This window comes from Prinia subflava, chromosome 1, assembly GCF_021018805.1.
Source record: "Prinia subflava isolate CZ2003 ecotype Zambia chromosome 1, Cam_Psub_1.2, whole genome shotgun sequence".
NCBI lineage: Eukaryota > Metazoa > Chordata > Aves > Passeriformes > Cisticolidae > Prinia > Prinia subflava.
The window spans coordinates 30,572,042-30,598,801 of record NC_086247.1 but is presented as its reverse complement, the minus strand read 5'-3'; the positions used below and the strand labels follow the sequence as shown (position 1 = coordinate 30,598,801).

General features: G+C 36.6%; 1 protein-coding gene across 2 annotated transcripts in view; it reads left to right on the top strand.

Annotated features, from left to right (window-relative positions):
- ZFHX4 (zinc finger homeobox 4) overlaps nucleotides 1–26,760 on the top strand; it is a 151,826-nt gene that overhangs the window by 105,381 nt on the left and 19,685 nt on the right. For both annotated transcript variants that reach the window (XM_063392221.1, XM_063392214.1), the window contains exon 5: nucleotides 21,075–21,191. In XM_063392221.1, coding sequence (XP_063248291.1) covers nucleotides 21,075–21,191 — 117 coding nt within the window. The remainder of the gene's footprint in view (nucleotides 1–21,074; nucleotides 21,192–26,760) is intronic.

Below are 26,760 nucleotides of genomic sequence, written 5' to 3'. Positions count from 1 at the left end.
GAGATTCACTGAGATTAACCTAATAAAATAAACGTAGCTACATGTGGCTTTCAACATTTCAGCAAATATGACACTCTTCTAAGATGCCTTCCCACAACCCTTTCAGTAATTTGCCTGCAGTGGCCTGGTACAATTTAGTTTGTCACACCTAGTGATGAAGTCAGACTGGACACTTTGGTACAAGCAATATGAATTGAATTTTTCTCCTGTACCCTCTAATTAATTATGAAGTCATACTTTGATGTTCACAGTTCTGAAGTCCTGAAGTTGGCCTTTAATATTATTTTCCTTATTTTTCAATTTTCAAATCCAGTGCCTTTTAAAAGAGGTTTGTACTTCTAAGTAATTAAGCCCTTTTTGAAGTATGAGAATATAAAGTTGATTATAACAAATCACAAAATTACATCTAGATACAATTTGTCAAAATTAACTTTTTTTCTTTCAGTGATCTGACTTAAATATAAAATAAAATTGACTGACAATTATTTTGACTGACATCTAACTGAAGAGTATTACCATAATAGTGTTTCGTAAGTGACAAACTAAAAATTAAGTCCCATAATTAAAACTGTTTATGACACATAGTAATTTAAGGCAGAAAATAATAAACAATTTTTTTTAAGAGTACTGTCTATGGAGAATAGGGGTTGCTTGGGGGGGAAGCATCTGACATGCAATATAATTTACTCTGTTTTTGCTATTAATACAAATGCTTCCTGCTGTTCTGAAAATCCACTGTTTCTTAATCCAGCATTATTGTCCTCCTAATGCAGCATTTCAAACCCATTTCGCTCCATTTTCTCTAGGAAAAGCCATATTAAAAAGGAAGATTAAAAAGAAAGAACCAGGTATCATTGGTTCATATGCATATGGGTTCAGCATATGAACAGTGAGGATGCTGTTTCTAGGACTGGCCTTAAGGTGTGACTGATAGATCTTATTTGTCTGATAGAGTTGACCAGGGAAATAGAGCTACAGCTGGTTACTTCATTAGGTCCTCTCATTGATTGAACCCTGCTGAAGTGATGCAGCAGGCTCCTGAGATAACTGCTGGTAATAGAACAAAATGAATTCTTATCACAGAGATTGGAAAGGCCATTAACCCTGGCCTCCAATGCTTTTCAGAGGTCACAGACAGGAAGCCAAGCGGTGACTGGGAAAACTCTTTTCTGTCTAACTACAGGTCATGTTAGAGGGGGTCTGTGACTTTTTTACCCTTCGGCTTCTGTACAGATGAAACTGTTACACTGGCAGATGTTAATAATCAGCTGTAAATAAATATTGGAAGCAGAAGAAGAAAAATGAGAAAGCACAGGAATTTTTTTCAATAAATATTTAATAAAAGAGCAATTGTTTCTGTGATATTTACTGCCAGTTCTGCTGTAGATTTTTGCCTAATACTTTTTCATATAAATTGAAAAAAGAAATACGTAGAGGCACTTAAAAACAGAAATTTAATATGGTTTTATATAAAAATACCTTTCCTTCCTTCCTTCAAAGATGAGAATTATAATTGCCTGCTGCCTGCCTGCTTGCCTTATTCAGCAAGCCTATCACCAGTTCATCTGTGAATTAGTGCAGGGCGCTGTTTGCCTTTCACCTGGTTGAGAAGGGTATATATCTAAGTAACAGTCCTATAATTTACATTTAATGCAACCTTTCAATTGACCAAGAGCCCACAACCTAAGCCCCCATCTCACAGCTGAGGACTTTCCCACATTTGTCAAGTCAGTGCCACTCCAGCATCAGCCAGGAGAAATCATCCATTTAAAGCCTGGAGCTGCACATGAAAATTTTCCTATTGCTTATGAGAAATCCAGCCATGGCAGAGGTAGTTTTGTATTTTACTTTTTTTGACTTTTGCTTTCAGCAGCAAGAGTCAAAAATATGTTTTATTACGCACATTAATTAAAAAAATATTGTGGGATGCATCTTATAAAATTAAATGGAACATTTTCTCTTTATTACTGACATATTTAAGGCTGTGCAGATATGTGTTGTAGGTTGATTTTAGCAGTATGTTGGTGGCTTCTATCCTTGTGATTGTGATTTAATTTCAATGTCTGTGGTCATGTGGTATTCTCCGCTGGAGCCAATCTTTCACAAGGAGCAAGTTCATTTAAATGTAAATGGGGTCCTGTGGATGGAAAAACTACATACTTCATGTCTTCAGCGACCCACCCAAGCATTTGGTTTGGCCTTCCATGCATAAATAATAACAAGAAGGTATGCTGTCATTGCCTTGCTTGAAACACCAGAAGTGGTTTGGCACAGCAAAAACCCCAAGCACTAAAAAGGGATTGCTTTGGATAAACTCACAGTTCAGATCCCCATCCTGATTAAACAGTGTAAAAAAAAAAAAAAAAAAAAAAAGGGAAAAAAGTAAGAGAGAGAGAGTTATGGAGTTATTTTGAGGAGTTGTGAATTACAGGAACAGCTGAAAACCAACTCAAGCTAAGAACATACCATACCTAAAAATACTCTGAAGTAGCAGAAAGCTTGTCATTTTGTTAACTTGAATGGATTTTTGCTCTTAATTGTTTGTAGCAATTTGCAAGAGTGGGATGTGAATGTGGTGTAAGTGGCAATATAATTAGCATTAATTTAGCATAAAAATGCAAACCTACATTTTCTAAGTAGTTACCTTCCCTTCCACTAAAACATGGAAATATATTACATAACTCTAAAGTATGTGTGGCTTTTTTTCAAGGTGTTATTAAATATGACAAAATTGAATGCCTTTTCTTTTTTACTGTTGTATATAAGGAAATACGAAGGATTGCACAACTTCTTTTTTATCAAAATCTTTGTAGTGTATATATATTTCCACACTGCTAAACTCATCTGTTGACTTTTCATAGAAATACTCCAGGTGTACTTCAACAGAACTGAAAAATCTCCCTTAGAAATTTCCTTTCCCACCAAGCAAACTCATAAACAGGTTTTCATCTGTGTGGATGAATAGATGTATTTTCAGGATTACTTCATTAAGTGCACACTTTTATGTATCTCATTTATTAAGAATGTTATGTTCTGTTGCAGATGTTTCAGGGCATGACACATGAGCCTGGAATCTCAGTGTGTGATACCTTTGGTGAAACTCACTTATGAAACATCCAGACTTCCAGTTAGTTGTGCTCTGCACTAGGAACTTAGCAGAATTTTGACTTTGTTCCAGAGCTGTAATAAAAGACTGGTATTTACTGTTTTCAGAGATTTCTGAATAATATTTGATAAGCTTTCCTCTTCTTTTTATAAAGTGGCTAAAGTTCAAGACGAGCTAGATTTAAGAAGTACAAGATTTGCTGTCCAGGGTAAGAAACAGGATATTAGTGTTTGTGTTACTCAGCTATATTAGGTGTAGCTGTGAATCAAATAATTTTATCCAGGAAGCTTCAAAACCTAAAATGTTCATCTGTTGGTTCCTCCTCCCTTATTTCATTGAGCTGGTTAAGTGACAATAATCAAAGCTGTATATTCAGTTTTCCTAAAGATTTGAGTGAAATAAATGTGTTATAGGTACAAATAGTGATGAGCAAATAGGTTTTTTTTCTATCATATTATTCACCGTTAGGGGATATACATGTTGTGCTGTTTTTCATTATATGGTTACATTCCATACCAACTGATTTCAAGGGAATCTCTTAAGTCTTCTAGATGTATTTGCTTATAACCATATACTGTTAGAGTGTTTTAATTAAAAAAGAAAAAATAGAGCTCAAATACTGTCATGACTGATCTGAAGTTCCAACCTACTTTTCCTATCAGAAACCTCAGCAACACACCTGATATCTGAAAACCAATGCTATTAGTTGCAATGTGGGAAATATGGGGGGTTTGTTTTGTTTAGAATGTGTAAAATTATTTTCCCAAGTGCATTTTGTTTAAGCTTGTAATTTGCAAGACATGCAAAATTGTTGGAGACAGAAGTCCACCTCCTAATTCCCTAGTCTAAAGGAACAGACTTGAGAAAGCAGTGCAAATGTCAAGCACTTCATGAGAGAGAGCAAATCCAAGGGTGGGTGGTGCTAATCTAGGCACATTTGCAGAAGTGGCATAGCAATTGTGATACAGAAAATAATCTAAAGACCATTAATAGACTAAGAGCCATTACCGATTTTTTTTTTAAATATTAGGTTTCTTACATAATGATAAGCTATGGCAGAGAGAGAGTATCACCACACTGATTAATTTTAAGGCAAGTTAAAACTTGAAGGGTCTTTGAATAAGGCCTTTGAAAAAAAGGATCTCTGAAAATGAGTTAATATGGTTCGATCAAAACAGCAGTATATCATTTCATGGATATTGTGAAAAGTATGAGGATCCTTAATTTAGTCACTTTTATTAAAAAAAAAATTAAATGGGATCCCCTTTATGTGATTGGAAAGACATTTGAGAATGGGCAAAAAAAAAAAAAAAATTAGGCCTTTGGTCAGCAATGACAAAGGGAAAGCCTTTCCCCAGAAAGTTGGTCATAGCTCTTGTAATGCAAATAGTAAACTATGAAAGGTGGCATCTTCCTGCAATATAAATTTTACTCCGCATGTCCTGGAACCAGATATCTGAATAAAGCACCCCAATGGCAAAAGATTCCTCACTGCTCCCAGGAGCCAAACAATCTATTAAAGGAATGAAATCCACCTGGCCTTTCAACCATTTTCAGTTTGGGAGGTAACATACATGTAACTTTTTGAGATCTAAATATTGAAGTATAAACCCATAAATATGGGTGGGAATGATAGAATTATTGATGTCTGGCCCAGGTCAGGAGACGGGGTCCAAGTTCCCTGGCTTCCAAGATAGTGATCTGGCTTTGGGTTTAAGTTGGTGTTTCTGGAAACTAAGAATTTGTATGGCAGCTTCTCCAAAAACTGACACAAACACAAGCACTACGGTTTTCCTGTGGCGTTGAAGGTACATCCCATCATATTTTTCTAGACTCTACAATAACAAATGGAATTTCTGGTTTTGTTTTTTTGCATTTGTAGGCTGTGTTAAATGTTACATACTTTTCTGCTGTCCATGTCCAATTTAATCAATATTACAAGTGCTCCCATGTGGTAGGCGGAACAGTAGCAATAAAGTGAAATTTCCACAGCTTTTACCCATCGAAATTCTCAGAGGGCAAGATTCTTATAAACTTCACTTTGCTTCCTCTGTAAGAGATTTAATAGCTCCATTCAGGAAGAAAGTCTGATGTGCTTTCTTGTTTTCAAAATGTAGATAGTAAACCAAGCTTTATTCTATTTCCAGCTCTTGAAGAACTTTGAAATTTTAATATTCTTTTACCATGAGTGTTGAGAAACATACTTGTCTCCAGAATTTCACCAATGTCCCAGTGTGACTTTGCATTTAAAAATGAGGGTGTTAAGTGAGGTAAATTCCAGGTATTCCCAAAAAGTTTTTGAAACTGGTGTGATTTAGGTCAGTTGAAGGCCATTTGGAATATCTTATTCTACACATAGGAATTGGAAATGTCCACTTTGAATGAACCAACTACATTGGCTCTGTGCCACTGGGCATCCTTTTCATTTCAGAGCCTTTCTTCCAGCCATTTAAACCATCTTTTAGGCATCTGTGTGCTGCTGAAAACAACTTTATCAAAGCCTAAGATCTGGTCTGTAGTGCTAGAGTTCATTATAATAGTTTAGAACTTGTGTTGTGTGCTTGTTATTTTGGTGTCCTCTGTTACAAAGAATTATTGTATTGTCTTCTTCCTTGTACAATGCATCATTTGGGCTCAGCAGTCACTAGCAGAGTTCTGCTTCATTCTTCATGACTGATTATTTGTCGTATTAAATTCTCCCCTAACAAAGAAAAGTTGTGAAGCACTGTAATCGAAAGAGATAGTGGAATGTTCACACTTCTAAGAAGATGTAGCACCAGTTCTAGCCTTTATTTATATGAAATTATCGTTTCTGTTGCTATTGTGCTCTTTCAGTGAGAAATAAACAAACAGTAGGAGGAATATTAAATAAGGGGTTTAGGAAAATTAGGTTAGATGAAGAAACGATACAAAAAGATTCAACACATTTCAAATGAAACAGCAGGGTTTAAATGATCCTGTACATCTATAAAGCTGTGTCTGTGGATTTGCTGTTACTTGGTAGGCCAACTGTTTCCATTTTATGTGCCATAAAATTATTATAACTGCATTTCTGCTTAAGCAAGGGTGGGGACTCCTTGAAATGGAACAGGCTGTGTACTGTTTTCTTAATCACAGGAGCCCTAGAATAATTATCAAACACTGTTTTCCACAGAGTTGATCTATAATTCATCTGAGGAAGAAAACATCTTCCCAATAAAAGATTTTTTTGTCCTCAATTGTTCAAAGGTTTCTTTTTATTATTATCATTAACCCAATTATGAAATTTCACAACTTCTTCATTTCTCAGCTTTTTTTTTTTTTTCATATGCTAGTAGCTAGAGGGGAAAAACATAGGTGGAGACATTCAGTAAAAGGGGTTTTACAAGGCTTACAGTTATTCTAAGTTACAGCCAAGGGAATTTAATTGAAGGAAGGATTTTGGAGGGTAGCTTGTATTTTTTGACCATTTGTAGTATTTTCAATTCCATAATTCAACAGTCATAAGAGTGCATTACAGTTCCTGGTATTTATAAAGAAGTCAAATTTGAATTATCAGTGAGTTGATTACCTGGATTGTGGCTCAACCAGAGCCCATCTGCTGCCCACACCACTGGCTGCAGCCCATAGTTACAGAATACATATCACAAAATAAATATTTCTCTATCAGGTCTGCTGTGCTCACTGCGATTTAACATCATTTCTTCATTCCATAGGTTGCTATTTACAAGTGGAAGTAAGAGAATTACTTCAAAAATCAATGTACTAAATGTGCTCTTTTAGTGTAGTTTACATATGGTTTTGCTTTATTTAAGTAACCCCACCCCTGTACTCTGCATAATTGTGAGCTGATTATAACGTATTTGGGGTTAAGTTTTATATTTTATATTTGCTTAGGCCTTATGTAATGGTGGCGGTGTTTTTAAAATTGTTTCTTCTTTTATTCTCCAGAACTATGACATTATTTTATTGAACTTTGTTATCAAGTGAAAGCTCATGTTTTTGCATAGCTCTTAAGCTGAGATTTTGAGTATAGCCCATATCATGAGACTTCCATAAAATTTCCAAAAGTTGAGCACTCTTCATACATTCCTGCAACAAGACATTTCTTTCCTGTTGCCAGCAGTAATGCACACCTATAACTTAGCCCATAGAAGCATCCTACTTTTCCTTGGTGGCTAGGGGCTAAGGCTTGGCTTCCAGTAGCGGTCTATTTTTTGGCAATGAGGGAATGAATGACAGCAGTAAGACTGCAAACTTTTCTATTTTGAATTAAGAAACACACATGAAATATGTCTTCTCAATATGTCCTCAAAAGTTTGATCAGCAATTGCTTCTCAAGAAATTCACTGAAAGCTGCTGAACCTGCATGTTGTCTTTGAAGTATTTAGCGATTTTGTTTTTACCTTTGATTTATTTTTCTATTAGAAGCTAAGGTTTGAGTTCAAACTTAGTTATGCTGAATTTATGGAAGTCTCAAGTGTTATTTCTTATATGATTTTCAATGAGTAACTTGGGAGGAAGAAGATCTAGTTGAATCAGATTCCATTTTCAGCTTGTTTCTCGTAAGGGTACGGCACTCGATCTTTCAGAAAGAAAGAGCTGAAATACATTCTGTGTCCCCGAATGGACCTTCTGACCAATGCTATTTCTATTTTATTTGGAAATGCAGGATGTATGGGCTTGTCATAGCACATAAAATCCTGATGAAATAGTATTTTATTTCTATTTTTAAAGTTGACTTTAAATTACTTAGTTAAATAAAGGTAAAAATTATTTTTGTTACACTGATGCCTGAATTTCCTTATTTGAGAAGTGCAAAATAGTTTTACTTAACCCCATGACACATGAAATGTAAATGTTCAGCTTAGTTTTGTTTCATTTCTCATGTTGAAGAGCTCCCCTAGTTAGAAGCAAATTTAAAGTTGTGTGCTTCTGATTCCTTGTGTTCTCAGTTTCTGTTGAAGTCAGCTGAAGTCAGCTTGTCAATTGATTCTTCTTTCTCTGTAAATATATATGTATGAGCAAAATATTTTCTCTTTTTAATGTTTTTCAGCTTTGTAATAACTTTGTGAGATGGTTTCCAAAAGCAGCCTGCAGTACTTGTATTCATAGATTTTGAAATGGGCATAAGTCATGCAGTCCATTTGAGTTTAGCATCCTGCCAGGCTGACATTCTGTGAAGATACAAAAATATGCATGTGATCCCTTAGCCATCACCTAAACCTTGGCTTTTGTTAGCCTGACAAATTGTATGCTGCACATGGGGGAATGGGTGAAGAATGTCACCTCATTGTCACATGCAGTTCAAAATAGATACCAGATCCAAAAAGCCTTGGATGAAGAGTATCTTCCTTTTTCCTCCTCATTTGAGAGTATAACAAGTATGTTTATCTGTGCTGGTCCTGACTGTGTCAAGTGTGCTGTGCTCACCAGATGTGGAAGCTTTCACTAAGCATCTAGATAAATGTAAATGACAGACTAAGGACAAGTTCCTGCCCAAATAGTGTTCATATGAAATCGATGATGCCCCATTTCATCTTCACATCAAATTCTGAGGAGAAAGCCCCTCTTCCTTCCCTCGCTTGTGCTTTTGGGACAGAGACTGTTACAAATAAAACAGGCAAGCAAAACCTGGATGGCAGTTTCTGCAGTGAATTAACTGGAGCACTTCTTTTTAACCACGCAATCCATTTAAAAAAGTTCACGGAGTGGCAAATGAATATGTTGTACATATTGGAGAGAAAAAGGATATCTGCCCAAGCTTCTTTGGGATACTAAAGGCAGTGTATCTCAGAAAAGAGGTGTTTGGACAGAAAATTGTGGTGCCTCCAGTGGTTGCTTCATCTTGCATTTTCACATGGTTATCCAAAATGCTTGTCAGATGCAAGCATTTCGTGTCTTTCATGTGTGTGGCTCAGAAATGTCCTCAGATCAGCAAATCTGACTCTCTGTCAGCAACATAAAGATAGGACTGTGCCTAAAAGCCACTTGTTTAATTTTCACAGATTCTTTTTTTGTTAAAAAAAGATTCATAGAAGATGTAAAAAGTCAAACTCAAGCTCTTTTGCCCATATCTAAAAAAGATCTCAACATTGTATGCTCAGATGCTGTATGAGACTAAAAATAGAAGCCTTTAAAGATGCATGGATTAAGTATACAGTAAGCAGCAGAATTTATTTTTTTATGAAGGTGTCTAAATTAATCTTGCTCTTATAATAAGAAACTTCATAGGGTTTGGGTTTCTTTCCTCCTGGTTTTGGAAGTTATGTGCTGCTTGCTTCACATCATGTTCTACTTTTCAAGTGAAATACTACTATAAATGAGTGGCTATTATAATCCCCAGACCTCAAAGCCCAGCACACATGGCTTTGTGAACATGTGATTTGAAATGAGTGGAACTTTCTCAATATATTTGTAGGTTGGTGTGTATGGAGGATATGTTTTATGAGGACTATAAAATCTGCTTAAAGGCCAGGTGTTGACCATCTATTTTTGCATTGGTAAAAATCCTCTGAGCCTAATGTGTGGTGTTTTGCTAATTCCTCTGAGACTGTGGAGATTCTCAAAACTGCTCAGCTTTCAGCCCATGGGTGCTAAGATTAACACTGAGCACTTCTGGAAATCAAATGTTGTGTGTTCACTTAAGCCCATTTTTCTGTAATATGACCTCTCAAGATTTCAACTTTCTGTGAATACCTTTACTCAACCAAAGAAAATCCATGCCAATACTTTAAAAAGTCCAATTTTTTCCCTATTTTTTATCTAAGTGATAACTGTGGAACTAATTTATGCTGAGGTGATCAAAACATCTTGTTTCAAAAAGAAAACAATAATTTTCACAAATGTAGCACATCTCCCCAGTTGTAATTGTCTCATCTTTCCTTGTCTCTTTCCATCATAAGAGAAGCTACAGTATTTTTTTGTAATTACATGTATGAGTTGATTATTCTGTCTGAAAACAGTTTGCCAACTCAAAAATTATTACATTTCATCAGTATTAGAACAGATATCTGCCTCACTATGATATTTGCTTACTACAGTCACTACGCTATTCCTAAATTCATAAATCATATTCCTAAATGCTACTCCTAAATTAGCAAAGTTGAATCTAGTATAGTAAAATAAATCAGTAAAATGTTACACTTTTATTCACACCATCCCTGTAAACTTCAGCCTGCTTAGTGCAGGAAAATTTTTGTGCATAGAGCGTGAAGAGAAATAATGTAGTACATTTAAGACAGTGAAAAACTTGCTTCCATATTGGTTTCTGCTGGAGAATTTTTTTTTTTTCTTTCCTCCTAAGCAGGTCACCTTACCCAGCCTTTTCATAGGAGTTCACTAACTGTGTGGCCTTCATTTTCTAAGTGCTTGATTGGAGGCTCTACGATAGTGTTAAATAAGTGCTGAACACACAGAGCTGCAAATGAAAGCAATCAGTGCTGTGCTTTGAGCATATTAAGTGCTATACAGTGCTATGTACTTTGAAAAAATTGGGTCCCATCTGTATCAAACTGGGTTCTCCAAGTTAGAACTTTTTTAACCTCTATTTCTGTATAACTTTTCTTTCTAAAATTGCAGAATTGCCTACTGATCTCTTAGGAGATAATGAAGATAAATTCATTAATGTTTGTGCAGCAATAAGAAGTCAATAATGAAAAGAATAATTTGACTTTCAGAATAAGTTGAAGAGATGTAGTAAGTAGAACATGTGGCTTCACGTTAAACACTAAGGAACAAAGTCCTGAATAGCTTTTCACTAAATAAGTATCAATAGTTTTGCACAGTGAATAAGGCAAGAGGTTTTGCATAAGGTAGAGCTTGATCAAGATATTAAATATTGTGTCAGAAGGGAAGAGAATTTTATTTTGTAAGATATTAAAGTATTTTACTTTTGTGACATTAATAATAGCTCTAAAAACATAAATGGGTAGATTTGCATATACAGCCCCATACCTATTAAGACTTAAACTGAGAAAATAAAATTGACCAATTGACCATTTAAACCCATCAGTGGGTTTAAATTTGCTACACAGACTCCCTTACTAGAGCTAGCAAGCCAGCTGAGAGTAGTAGCAGAATGTTTTTTTCTTCTCTATGGAAAAACACTGATGAAGGGTAGTGCAATAAGCAAGAAGAAGTATTATAATAATCAAAAATCAGAGATTTAATATTGGTCCATTGGGGACACCATATTTTTCTAAATTAAGTTTCTAATCTCACTGCCTAGTAATCATTGTCTTCTCCTATTATTTTCTCTATGCATTTTTGTACTTTTGCTCCCAGTCAGGTCTATTTCCTGCAGTCCAGTTTGGTGCTGTAGTTTGGTGTGTGGCTGATTATAATCCTACTCTCCTGCCTTCTAACTATTTTTCATTTGATCCTAATTTTCACCTCCATTTCACCTCCCTTCCCCATCTCCTGATCTTTCACATTCTTTTCCTCGGACCACATTCTGCTTACTTTTCTCCAGTTCTTTCTCTGACCCCAAAATCTCTCTTCCATACCTCTTGCTCCTTCCAACCTATGAGCACAGGAGGAAAATGCTGCTCCTGTTCTCCTATAGCTGCCAGCTCCCAGCAAAATGATACAAATCGGCCCAAAATTTTATTATTATTATTACTACAATTATTATTATTAATAATAATAATGGAAATATTTGTTTCACCATAGTAAGGATAACGCGGTTTTAGTCTAGCTGTGCAGGGAAACTGCCAGGAGAATTTGTATTTTAGAAGACCTATTTAAATTGTAGTCCCTCTTTGAGGAGGGAATGTGCATTGGTGAGTACACCCAGGAACTGTGTGGAGAGGTTTGTGGAAGCTCAGTGGGATGTGACTGCCTGTGCACTTTGGTGAGCTCTCAGCACTGTGGGGGGTGTGAGTGTCTTCAGTGATTACAGATTCCTAGCAGAATGTCAGCTCTTCAGTGCAGGGAGCTTTTCTGAGCATGGGTAAGTAGAATTCTTAAAAGCCATATTGCTTGGCTGAATTTGGGCAGTTTAATCCAATGTACCACATGACAGACATCATCCTGTCTGCCAGATTTTGGGTTCCAGATTAAAATCACTGGAACATTAAAGATTTCCAAAATGTACATATACATATAAAATTATATTTGTCCTAATCCTGTTCTTTGAAGTACATTAATCAGTTTGGCTGAAAGTAAAAAATAAAAATAAAAAAACACATGCTATCCAACCTGCAGCAGGGATTCAGCACAGCTGATTTCAGCTCAAGCACTTAAATTTTTTTTAAGCTATAAGCAAATGAAAAACCATATGTATGGTGGGAAGTCTGGATTACACTTGCAAATGGGTCCTCCTATCTACTTTTATAAAGACATTAAAAACAAATGTTAAGTTCTGGTCTTGTTCAGATGCTTTCTCTGAGGTATTTTCAGTGGTATCAAGAGAGACACCTCACAAGATATTTCAGGACTTTAGTAGATTGGCACTGTAGATTTGTGCTCATTAGGCAGTTGTGGGTGAGGAGTCTATAGGCAAGGGATGTCCTCTGCTTCCAGGAAGGTAGAATTATATTGCTGATAATGAAAATTAATTTAGAAGGTGTTAGGCATCTGCTGTGTATGGAAGAAAGAGTATTCAAATTAGACAAACATTTGGGGAATATAAGAGTCGTGCAGTACACAGAACAATGAGAATTGAAAAACTGAAGGAAAGAGGAAATGAAAGATGGAGGAAATTATCTGTTATGTTACACTGGTTTAGTAAAAAGCAAAATGGATACAAACAAAGCCCAATCTGTTGCTGTGATACAGGTAGCTTTACAGCAAGACTAGGTGACCTGAAATGCTTGACTTGGCCCTGGGAGAAACCCTTGATATAATCGTCATTTTTGAATTCAGAAAAATCTATGTCTGCCATCTCCTCTATTTCAGTATTTGTGAGTCATGCATCGTTGTGCTGAGAACCAGGTGATATTGCTCATCTTCAGAGTATGCCATCAAAGTGTCTCCAAAAAACTTGGCAGTGGACTCATATTGATCAATAGTATAGTGTGATTCCTGACCTCAGTCAGTGCAGCAAGAAAAAACCAGGCTGAGGTATTGAAGCACAGTTTCACTGAAATTGAAAGTATCCTGCTACTGTGGAAAGGGGATAGAGATGTGTGATGTTATGACTGTGCATCCCAAGTGCACTAAGATAGTATAATACTCAAACATTCCACAAAACTTCATAATACTCGTTATTACACAAAAGTTTGTTGTTTGGATTTTCCAGACTGGGTTTCGAGAAGGCAAGGAAAGACAGTAACAAAAGGGGCTAAGAGACAGCAAGAAGGCAGGAATGTACTGCTGTTTTTTACTACTTTTACTGGTTTTGATAAGCAGACTTTCATCTTTTCCTCCTGTCAGAGGAGTTTGACCATGTTTCAGTATACTATATTTTTAATAGTACAGCTCCAGCTGAGCCCGGAAATCCAGTTTTTACAGAAGATTTTTTTGGAGTAATTTGCAGTGGGTGTCTTGGTGAAGATTCTTACAAACCACTCCAACATTGTGATCTGGGTTGGAGGAAAAGCTAAAATAGCACCTGTGTTGTCTTTCTGAAAAAAAAGCCCCAAGGACCACTTCATGTACACATATGTTAAAGAAGCCAACTTTAATATTTGCAACAAGTAGGTTTATAAAAAACAATCCATGGATGGCTATATATGTTATAGACGCCTTGTCAGGTAATTGTAGAAAACAAACAAACCAACATCCCCTTCATCTCAAAAATCCCTCAAGAATAGTTCTGTAAAGATAATTTTTTAAAAATTCAGAAAGTGTTTTTGTTCAGGAAAAATGTTATTCAGTAGAAATAGATCAGCTACCTCTGCTTGTGACACATAGTATCAAGAAAGAGAAATATTTAAACTAGAGGGCTGTAGTTAGCTACCTTACAAGACATAGTACAAGAATTTATTCAGGTCAGAAAAAGTATCCTTAAAAGTGGAAATAAAGCCAAACTGATATTAATAAAACTGAACATGGAGATTGGCTATTAGGAGAAAATATGTGGAGGTACCTAGAAAAGCTTAACAGGAATTGTTAAAGTGTCTCAGAAACAGAAAGTCTGCCGGAGTCATTAGGTCTGCTAGACCACCAGAGGATAGTCATTCCAAAATGATCAGGAGATGGCAAAGAAAATAAATTCTTTTACTCTAGTATTCTCAAAAGACAAAGAAGAAATATATGCACTAACAGAATTCTTTACAGATAATTTCAGAGACATACTGTTAGTGAGCCAAAAAGAGGTGAATAATTCAGAAAGAAAGTTTGGAAGGTAAATGAAAAGGATTTTACAGTGTATTTCAGAGAGAAACCCCCCAACTAATAAAATACATCATTTAAATGACATTTTAAATGAGTTCTTAATTAACATTGTGGTTTCTTTGTAAATAAACTCCAAAGGATTTTTCTGGAAACTGTGAATGGGAAACTCAATCTCACCATTTACATGATATATTGGAAACTCAGGGTCATGTAGGAAAAAATGCAAGAAATTAGGGACAGTAAAAGTGTTTGTATATGAAGGGAATGCACAGGTTGAACAGCAAGACAGAAGAAGTAAAGTAAAGTGAATGGTATTGTGAAGATCCAATATTTTGCTTTTTTCTTTGCCCACTGGCTTGAAATGAACATGGGGGACGCTGGTGAACATCATGAGGAAACCCTCCTTGACTTTCTGAGCTTTAGTTTAGGCTTGGGTTCACCCACCTAACTTACAGTGTTTAGCAGCAGTGTCCAGGTGAAAAGTCTGCATTCCAAACACTAAACTTCATTTCAAAATCCTTCTGCAATCAGGAAGGAATTAGCAATTCACCTATGTGTAGTAAGTTGTGCACATAAGATATCTGTGTCTCCCTCCACAGAGAATAAACTTAGAGCGATGCCTGAAATTACGCGGGGTATATCCAGCATGTTGAATAAGAATTAACAATGAGGTTTAATTTGATTTTCTACATAACCTTGATGGAAATGTATTCGTCTCCGAGTCAGACAATGGTAGTGCTCTTCATGCTTTATGCTGATGGGGGAAACAGCATTTTCTATGAACCATAATGGCAGCCAAAAGAAAAGTAACGATCAGTTGGAAAAGTTAGACTATCCTCAATGCAGTTTCATGCTTCAATGCCTTTCTAGAGATGGCCAAGTAAGAAAAGTATCCCTTTCTGCATAATAAATGATTAACTGTACATCTCCAATCACATCTGGAAAGCATTTCTGAGTTTCATTCTGAATAGCTGACATTCTCTGTTAATGGTTTTGTCAGCATACGCTTCTTTTCCTTCTTGCAAAATAATGGGTAAAATATTAATGTAGAAATAAAACAAACAAAAAAAATACAAACCACAAATTTTCCTGTTTTCTGATAAATCAGTATGTCTCAGCATAAGTTTACCAACAATTCTTTTCCACCTTTGCACTATTATCAGAGTAAAATATGCTTCTTTTCCTGATTTGCTGTGAGACTACGGGAAGGAGACTAGAAAGCAGACAATCCCAGGCAGCAACGAGAGGGAGGGAGAGCTCGCACACCAGCCGGGCTGGAAAGGACACCCCACCCCTCCAAACTTCTGTGGACAATATTCCTTTACCAGCTGGAAATAGACTGAATGTTAAAAAAAAAATTAAAAAATTAAAGAAAAAAAGAATAAACTAGATTAGGAAATAATGAAGTGCTGGGCAGATTAGCTGGTGATAATGAATGTTTTCTGCCTTCAGAAGCTAAGAAGCAAAACCAAATAGGGTAGATGAGAGCTGCCTCCCTCCAGCAGTCAGAGGGGTGAGGCTGAGTGTGGCAAGTGGGGAATACAGGCTGCTGGGTGGAGTGGGTGGATAAAGTGGGTGTGATATGTGACACTCCTTGGGAAGGAGCCACCAGGGCACACTCTGTCCAGCCAGCTTTGCAGTCGGCCTCCTCTGGCACAGTGATACATTTCAATGTGAAGCATTAGGCTGCCATAAAAATTCAAATGATGCACCACAAAACAAAATGATACAATTTGATAGTAACTGCCAGTTAGCACTTTCTGGTCAATGTGATGATCATCACTTAATTATAGGCTTGTTTGTGGGAAGTTCAGCCTTCTAAGAGCTCTACTTCTGCATATAACACAGTGATTAGAAACAGTTATTAACGGGTTGGTGCCGTTATTCACCCTGAGTCCCTAAAGGAGAAATTAGGAATCCTGTTTGAAGATAAAATACGACCACTAGAGGATGCAGTCAAGATCCTGAATGAGTGAGGCATCCTATTCCTCAGTCATTCTCTGCAAGGCCAGCCAGAATATAGAAAAATACTGTCTGGAATATTTGGGTGAATAAATGACAATGCAGGAGTCAGGAAGAGTTTATCAGCAAAGTAGTATAACTAGGATAACCTAGAAGTCAATCCACAAGCCCTACTTTTCTTTAACTTCTTTTGCATAATCTGTGGGGTTTTTATTATTTTCCTTCCCCATTGTTTCTCCTTTCCCTACATTATCTGTTGTCTGTCCATCCCTCCAATCTACACCCTACTGTTATCCTTTACTAGTGGTTACCTTCTCATCTGGACAGTTTGTAACTCACTCTACTAGTTGAACCTGGGGTACACCTGTGCTGAACACTTACGTGTACCTTAGATTCAGCTACTTATTGAACATATTCACTCAAAAAACACAATTACTTTTTAAAATCTCTCATTTCATTTTTATTTGCTTACTACTTCGGGTGACTGATTTATTTATTCCCCATCCATCCGGCCCTCAGCCACAAACACTTGCTTAATCTTGTTTTCTCTCTCATAACCACAATTACTCACCCACAACCAGTAGATCATCCTTATTTAGGAAATTACTTGCAATTTGGAGAGGGCAAAAGGGATACCAACAAGAACAACAACAACAAAATAATCCAGGACCAAAACAGGAACTACTGGCTGTTAATTGATATATCAATCATGTAAAAAACCCCAAATGAACCAAAAGTCAACCCCTGAAAATAATATGGTTTTTTAAACAGACTAGAGAACAGACTCCCAGTGGTGCTCATCAGTAGGGAAACTTCTCTGGTAAAACACAGGGAGAAGTGATTGCCCCTGTGATTATCACAATGCCTTTAAATTAAAGGTGAAAGAATTGTTTCAACTCATCCATGTCTTGTTTTACTAATAATTATTTAATTTTAAAAAGTTTATACTTTCCTCCATACTCTTCCTTGTTTATGATATATCTATCTATTTCTTAAATCACTCATCCATAAGTCAGACTTTTCTGACCTGTGTATGAATATTTGTCTAATTTTTTTTGCTGGTACCTGCTAATCAGCTTTGTCTGAGGCCTGGATTTTGCAATGGAAATCTTCACACATCTTGACTTCATTGGACTGAGGAAAATCACGAGGGTCTTACTTCATAAAATCAGTATAGAATTAGACCTTTGTGTAGATTACCATGCTAAAGTATATGACATAAAATATGGAATATGCAATACCAACTGATTACTGTTACCTCTGATACAAGAAATTTTCATTTTTCCTTATTTCACAGTTTTAGTGCAGAATGCTGCTAACCTTATTTTTATGTTTAATTCTAAGTCAGTTGTGAGACAAAATGTTGATAATGGCTAAATTCGAGACATCCAACATCAAAAGAAATTTTCAACATTTGGACAAAATATAAACAGGTGTGAATAAAATATCATATTGCAATAGTAAGTGTCATTAAAGCCATTAAAGTGCATTTGAATTGGGTACTCTATTCATTTTCAAAGCTGACATTTGTAAATGTATATAGGCAGGACTCTTGTAAATTTAAAACAGAATGTTGGAACTTAACTCTGGAATCTCTAGCAAAATCGTACTGTGTTTTGTTGATACACAATAATTCATAATTTTGTGTCTTTGAGCAGGGGCCATCCAATTTTTATTTCTGCACAGTATTCTTACATGCAGTAAGAACAAAAATATTGCTAAAAAAAGATATTTGTTGCATTCTGGCATAGGAATGTAATGTCTTTGATGGCACACTTAGTTACATTTCCTCAATATCTGTTCTGACAAACAGTCTTCAGGATTTTTTTTAATTTTCTAACTGCTTTTAAGTTAGAGCTGTTTTATTTCCATCTTGTCCCTTTGATATATGTCGTGACAGTGTGGGTCTCAGACAACCTTTCCGTAATTTTGAAGGAAAATAGGAGTTGTATTATCATTTCTGTCTATGAAATTTACTTCTGAAGCGAATGCCATACATATTTCTGAAATGAATGCCAAATGTATTTTCTAGAAGGGAGTGCCATTGAAAGCCAAGGCAGGCAATTTATACCATGCATAATAATGATATTAATTTTTATGGTGTGTATAAGTTACATTTTGATTAGTTTTTTGCGTGATTAAAAATTTGCAAAGCCTTTATGGCCCCCAGGAGCCTACCTGTAATAAACAGCTCTCACCTTCCAAACCATAAAACAGGTCTGCAGTACTTGAACATTACAGCTAATTGCCTTGCTACATCAAAGGGAGCACCACAAGACTGAGAAAAATCACAGAAGGGGGGGCAGGGAGCGAGGGGCAGTTTCACCTCTAAAGGTTATGTGTTTGTGGCTTGGTGCAGCCCCGTAAAGTTATGGCCTCAGAACTGCTGTTTGCGATTAAGTTGATGGGGAAAGTCTATCCCGCAATCTCTCCCCGCTGCTGACACAGAGTCTTTGTTCACATTCAGATTTCTCAAACTGTTGCCAGGGTCAGGCTGAGGTCAGACACCACGATGATGTATAGGAGAACATGTCTGGGAATTTCTCTCACACTTAAAACACATACCAGAAAAACAGGAGAGCACCCTGCAAAAATTGTCTGATGAGACCCAGATGATACTGTAGCTTTTCTTTTAGTACCTTCATAATTTTCTTTCTCTTTGCCTGACACACACACGATGTTTTATTAATGTGTGCCACGATAGCCCTTACAATTTTATGTCCCCTCAAGATAAGGACACTCAGTAGCACTTTGACACTTCATTTTCCAGCCCAGGGGGATTGGGCCAGTAAATCTAGCGGAAGGAGCAGCGCGTCCATTCCCAAGGATGAGCCGAGGAGGGATTGCCGTGGGCTCCGTGGGGCCTGGCTGCGGGCCTGCTGTGCGCGCTCAGCACTAGCGCGGCCCGCGCCGGGCGCGATCACAGGCGCGCAGCATCCCGCGCCCACTCCCGCCGCCCTGACAGCACCGCCGCGATCCGGGGATGCCCACCGCCTTTGATTAGCTACCAGCGTGGGAGGAGAGCGCTCACGCAGCCTCAGGGGGCTCTCCATTCGCGTGGAAATTTATTTATTTATTTTTAATATGCAATTATTTTAAAAGAGGGGACCGTCTTTCTCGCTGCATTGTTCCAGAAAGTGGACACACATGCTTAGTCCTAACCTATTGTATTTCCATGTCAATGCAAAACACATTGATCCTGCGGTCAGGAATTTTTTTGGGGAGGAGAAGGTTGGTTTCCAAAATTGCAGCTGTGTTTTTCTCTTCCGATTTACAAAAGGTTTTGCAGAGAGTTGAGAATCAGATAGGTTTGCCACATCGATCTGAGGGCTGTTTGCCTAGGCATAGGGTTTCAGTGTATGGCTGGCAGTAAGGCAATAGGCAGCAATTTTTTTGTGCTCAGCTGCTACATATGACAGAGGATATTTCATTCGGCTGTCAGAATGTTATTAATAAAACATGGGGTGCGAAGAGGGCCACTATTTCCCCTTTCAATCACTATAGCATTTACAATGAAAATTTTATGCAGTGTGTAATTTTCAGTTAATGCTTGACACTTAAAATGTCGGTAGCTGCATTTTGTATGGTTCCTGAAGGGTTAATTGTATCATGTTCCCCGCATAAAAGCTCTGCTTATCAAAAGTGAATAGAAGAGTGTATGCAAATGTGTGTCTGTGACCTTTTGCCTTTCCAGGGTTAATTTATATGGTCATTAAAGATTTTATGAAATCGAGCGGCCTGGTGCTTCGAATCCCATTTTACCTTCACCTAATTTATATAATTCCTACCTGAACAGAGAAATATGATTTTTATTTTTCTGCGTGTGCGTGTGTGTGCTGCAATGAAAACAGCATGCTGTGCTGTAGGGAGTTGCAAGTCTGGTTATCTGGCATTACTCAGATTGCTAAAAATTCATTAAAATGTGACATCAGCACAGTGAGAGACAAATGATCACAGGATGAAAAGGAACAGTGGGCCTTTCACGGATTAGTGCTACACAGCCCCAGCATAGAAGCTAACTGCATAAACAGATTAATCCACCAGTAGCAGCATAGCTAAGATTTACCGAATAATTAAATGGGCTTGAGTTACTGTGAAGATTTCCATGTAATCTAGCTGGTGTGAACACGTAAGTGAGGTGTGGGTAATGCTGCTTCCTCAGAAGCCGTACACCAAGTTGCATCATTTATCCTGAATGGCTCCCCCTGGAGACAAAATTTGAGACTTCTCTCGCAAAGCCAGAGGTTTATATTTAATACAGTACCTAATACCTAATACTTACTTACCGCAATTAGCGGGATACTGCTGCACTAATAGGATTTATATTTGAGTTCTCCCTTTTTTTTTTTTTTTTGGCTCCAAAATGCATTTTTACATATGCTTGCTTTTGTTCCAGCCTGTTGGGGGATGTGTGTGTGTGTGTATGCTGTGTGTGCATGCATGTGCATGTATTTCAACACAAATCATTTGTAACCAAAGAATATAAAATGACAGGCTTTAAATCTGTCACACTGGGGAAAAGCAGGTACTCTTGTAAAGACACAATCAGATTTTGAAATATTGCAGATTATTTAGAATTAGTATCCAACCTCTTTAAAGCACTGTTCTTTCGCTTGTCTTCCTCCCGACCCTTCTTCCCCCTATTTTGCCACCCTCTCTTAGTGCTGTTCTTATTACAGGACATATTTTTAAACTGCTGTTAACTGGTCACTGAGTTCCTTTCCTGAAATCTTTTCTGTGTCCACAGAAGAACAAGGTGAAGACACAGAAGGGTCTGCTAAAAGTACATCAGTGGCTGTGGCTGATGATAAAGACTCAAGTGAGAGAGACAATAGTGAAAGCAAAAAACCTAGTAAAGACTCTGGTAAGATGCTAGAATTTTGTTTTCCCTCTTTTTTAACTTATGAAATGCTCTTTCATTTTAAACTGTCTGGACATTCCTACTGCTATTCATTGCATGTGCATTTTGCATGTGATTTCTATCAGTAGCCTCCCATTGACCTATTTTTAATCATAACCATCTGACAGGATAGATGCGGATAAGTTGAAGAATATTACAGGACGACCAGTGAGATTATTTTTTAATCAAATCAGTTTGTGTGCTTGTAATTTTTTAAGCGCCTTTCATTAATCTTTGCTGTACTTGTGATTCCTCTGATGGCATATTAATTTTTCATAAGCATAGGATTAGGTACCACTTGAATTTTTTCTTCAATCAGGTTTTGCCCCCCTTTTAACCCAAAGAATGTGAGGGTTTTTGTTATTATTTTTTGCTCTTGCTCACAGATTAGTTACTCCCAAGAATCTGGCCTCTTCCTGGGCATTTATTTGAGCCATTTACAAAAAAATACACAAAATCCAGTGAAAAAGTTTGCAGATGATTCAGCCTAAGAAAGAGGAAATATCATTGAAAACGGATTATGGGTTGGGTAATTTTGATCTCCTGGAATAGACAAAGCCCAGTAATGAAAGCTACTGTCTTTGAAAACAAAACCTCTATGTCATGACATTTACTTGTGCACAAACAAACCTAGGGCCAGCATCTGGTGTAGATACCCAAGGCTTTTTCTGTGTTTGATTTGGCAAATATGTGACTTCACCCATGCTTTTTATGTATGAGATGGAAATCTATGGTCACAATGAATATTACATTGGCTACTTTTGCCGCACGCTATACCTAGTTACATTATGTTGGATTCACTGAAGCAGAAGAAGTGCTGAAACAGGTTGAAGCCTATTAGTTTCAGGTAGTCATATATCTTTTCCTTGTATGCTGATGACAGCAGCATACAAAGGAGGTTGTGTTGTCCATAAAGACATATAGTTGTAGGAAAAAAATATCACTTTACATCTGAATTTCTTCACACCCAAATTCGCCCATACTGCAATTTGGTCTTTACATATTAAACATTTTTGAATTTATTTCCAAAAAATGTCTGTGCCAAGTCAATTCAGAAGGCTGACTTAAAGATTAAAGCTTCCTTTAAGTTTGTTTGTTGACGGGCTAAGGTCAGCACCCATCACAGTTTACAACCTCGACTGCTCTTCAGTTGCTTTGTTTTTTGAGATCAAGAGACTGAGGCAAGGCCGATGATGACAAGGATGATGTTGAGCAAGAAGCTGTGTTGTGGTTTAATATATCTATTTCCCTTGTCTGCCTCTCTGACTTGGTCAAAACTGTCTGCAGTGCAGTAAAGCCGTGCTCCCAGGCTGACACAGGTCCTGCTACGCAGGCTCCTCAGGGGCTGGCCTGGACACTCTCCAGGAGAGGGGCGACAGCCACTTGCAGCCTGCATTTCCTACCATATGCTTTGCCTAGGGGACAGTATGAACCACTTTAGAGAATTTAGAAGCCCTCTCTTTTTCTTAGGCTGGTCCATTTATAGTTATTTAGGAAAGAATATGGTATTAAAGCACCAGCCAAAAAAAAAATAAAAGGAAAAAAGAAAAAAAAGGAATCTAGAAAAAAAATACTGAAGGGGAATTCTCAAAATTCCATCAGGATTAGCCACTCATAAGGGCCAAGTTTAATTAGGACAAACCTATATCCAGATGCCTACTGGGTGCACTACAAAAAACCAGCATAATTGTTCTGCATTCCCGTGCCAGCAATTACACAAATAACTTTGCAGTAAGATTCATATAAAAACAAGGGCTGAAATAGATGATTGCCTTTGTGCTTTGCAGAAAATAGTTTGTACTGAAAAATCCTGAATCTTTTAAAAACTTTTATGTTCCTAGTCTAAATTAATTCTGCATATGTAACATTCCGACCATCATCTTAATTTTCACTCAGCTGACAAGTATTTCTAATGACTGCATAACTGCTTCTGTATAATTGAATGTTAATTTGGGCTTTCTCACGAATTGAGTGTTGCAAGTCTTGCCAAAGAAATCTCAGGAAAACCAATAAATTAATCACAATACTAACAAGTTAGACAGGAAAGTGGTGTGACCCTTCTTTAGCATAGAATCTATTAGACAAGAAAGGATTAACAGGTATTTAGTAACAGTGTGTTTGTGTAAGCTGTTGTGCTGCGTTGCTTACCTTATCTCAAGGAGAAGAGCTTTCAACATGAGGCTTGGCAATATGCAAGTTATATTTGTTGAATATTCATCCCGAATAGAAAAGCCTACTAATGCCTCATTTATATTGTCATTTAAATCTAGTGCCACTTTAGATTAATTATAATCCAAATTACAGCTCTATGCAGTGCAAGAATTAATATGGAATTTATCCAGATTAATACATTTGCATTGAAAATGTAATATGTCTCTGCCATGGCTAAGGGGAGCACTTTTTAATAAGGTAGTAAACATGAGGAAGGATGGAAATTAACCTTCATTATTGCAATGAAAATTATCCTTTCATTCTACTCTAATTAGAAAGAATACTCTACCAGTAATTATAATTTTAGAATTATTTTGAGTCTGAATAACATCATTTGATGTGTCAGAAGTCTTAAATTATGCAATCTTTATCAAATACAAAGATTCATAAATAAGAAAATAGTGGTTTTATCATGGCTTTTTCAGGATTATTTCTCACTAGTTTATGTACTTTATTGACTTGCTCCTTATTAGTCACACAAACATTTTTATTTTTATTTTGGGGCTTCAAAATATATTATGAAGGTGATGACATCTGAATTGCAGTGAATTGTGTCATTTTTATATTAGCAATCCTACACAAGTTAAATAATTCTGTTACTGACAGGCAATCATTGCCTAGTCTATTTCATAGCACTTATTTATAATTAAACTTACTTTTTGAGCTAAATGTATTGAAATTGCATTATTCACCTAAAATAAGATGTGTATTTTATACTATAAAAAGAATTTCAATTGTGTTTCACAGTTGCAAAAAAACCCCACAAAACCCTACAAATAATGTGTCTCAAGAATAAAGAGCGAGTATTTAAAATGTGTAGCAACTGGATTTAGTCTTTTCCTACAACTGCCTGGTAAGAGTGGCATGGCAGTGGAATGTGTAGCTATGAAAACACGATATGCTAAAGACCATGAGATTTTCTCTTCTCTTCTCTTTCCCTCCTCCTGTGATAACCTTTTCTATAAGACCATAGGTGTGGACAGCTTTTCTACCAAAGCTCCCTAAAACAGTGAATTCAACGTGGAAAGCAGAGCATTGATAGAATGAGACCAGGGAGTGAGTGGTTGGTAGTACCTGGACCACTGGATAAAATGTTGAGCTCTGCTTTTGGCATGTTCACTGTGGCTCAGGGACTCTGGTCTTCTCCATGTGCAGGGGCAAGTGACTCCCCTGTGCCAGAGGGCAAAATCAACCACCCTTTTTCTTTTCTTTAAAGCTCACCATAAGTCCCAGACTCAGTTACATTACTATTGGCCAGATGCAACTTCAGTCATATAAGAAGTAAGAGTTCTTGAGGTTGAATGAATCCAGAGCCAAATGACAACAAAAACAACAAAGCCTCTGTAAACTTTGACAGTTTATATAAATATCATAGTAAACATTGTAAAAAGCTGTGCTTTGTTATGCATTTATTGACCCCAGCACAGTGTTTTATAACTCTACTGTTTTATTATATTAACCGCAAAAGAAATTTAACCAACCCCCCTCCCTTGTTTTTATAGAAACAAGAACTATGTGTTTCATGATTATTATAGGCCCTTTGAAGTAATTAAGTTATTCCATCCTGTGGTGGAAGATGATGTGTAATATTAACCTTGTGTGTGCCCAGGCGCACACAGACTGCATTCAAGATAAATTTCACTAGCAGTTAAATATGCCAGAACACAGCAAGATGCATTTTCACAAGTAAATTTTGAAGGAGAATTTGTTTTGTAATTTCTGTAACAACCAGTTGAGAACAATCTAGTGTGATGAGGGGAAGAGAAGGTGGAATTTTTTCATTTTGCTTTTTTAAATTCAGCTTCTGGTATAACAATATCCATTTAAATCAGCTGAAATTCTGGCCTATTTGTCTTTAAAAAGGATATTTTAAAAGTGACATATTACAAGGTAAGAAACAGTAGAGATGTTTTTGACAGTTGGAAATGAAAATAGGTTAATAATTTGAAACTGTCCTTCTAAAACACAAGAAACAACCTTTCTCTTTTAATACAGTATGTCACTTTTTTACTTCCCATAATTCTCACAGTTAAGATACTTAAATAATATGTAAATACAGGTAGGCCAGGGAGTACTCTATTAATAGTCATAAAGCAAAGTGAGTTATAAGATGGTGCCTTATGTGATTTCATCACTTAGATTTTACCTTTAAGCATAGGTAGTCCTTTGGGTTGTTGGCCCAGCAGTGACTGAGCAGTCAAAAAGAAGCCTCCAAGATCTGTTCCTGAGAGTGCAAAAATTCAGGGAGCCCCAAATAGGGACTTGTTCAGATGCTAAAGAAATGATGATGAATTGATCATTATAAATAGGAAAATATGGCAGGAATAAGATTTAGTTTGAGCTAGAACATGGGAAAATTACTGGCCTAAATTACCCCAAAAGAAATAATTAACAACTTATGAGTGAAAGTCAATGTGTGCGGAAATCACCATTAAGGTGTAAGTCATAAAATATGTTTTATGGTTTTTTTTTTTTAAAGTACCCTTCAGAAAATGTCCCTGTATGATTCAGTTTTCAATTAGTTATTATTTTACCATGAGGATTTGCTATTTACCTTGAAAACTGCTCTCTTATTTTACTTCTCTTTAATGTTGTCTTTGTAAGATCAAATATTGCACAAAGTCTATATGAAAGTAATAATAATAATAATAAAAAGTTCTTGATTTTGTGTTTTCTTTATTCTTGTTTACTTTGTTGCCAAAATGTCCATGACCTTATTTTTAAATTAATTCTAGGTTATTGTGCAATGAGGTGCAATTTGTTCATTTATATGAACCTTATGTGGATTGAAAAAAATCAAGATAAATCTTCATGCACAGCATACAATCAGATTACCCCTGGACTATATATTTACGTTGGGTCTGATAGCAATCAATGGTTTAGCTTCATTGCATTTCAAGATGTATTTGCACCCAGTGTCCAGTGATAGTGTCCTCACCCTGGAAATAATTTAGTTGCAAATTGACTGGAAGATGGTGAAAATTGAAAGTTAAAATTAGAAATACTCATAATAAACAGCAGAAAAAAGGTCAGATGATGCCGCACTATGATGAGATTGGAATGGTTGGTAAATGAGGTTTTGTGTTTGTCGTGAGATGTATGTGACATGCCTACCCAATGCTCTTGTAATATCCAGCCTAGCAGGAGAGATTATCTGGCAAATTGACGCTGGAAAGAATTTTCTGATGGACTGGGAAATTAGAATTGCACTCTTTTCTTTGATGTGTGCAAGACTGGGCCACATTACACAGCTAGCTCAGGCATAATATTAAATATAGTATTTAATACTTAATAGTACAACTATCTATAGAAAACAATTATA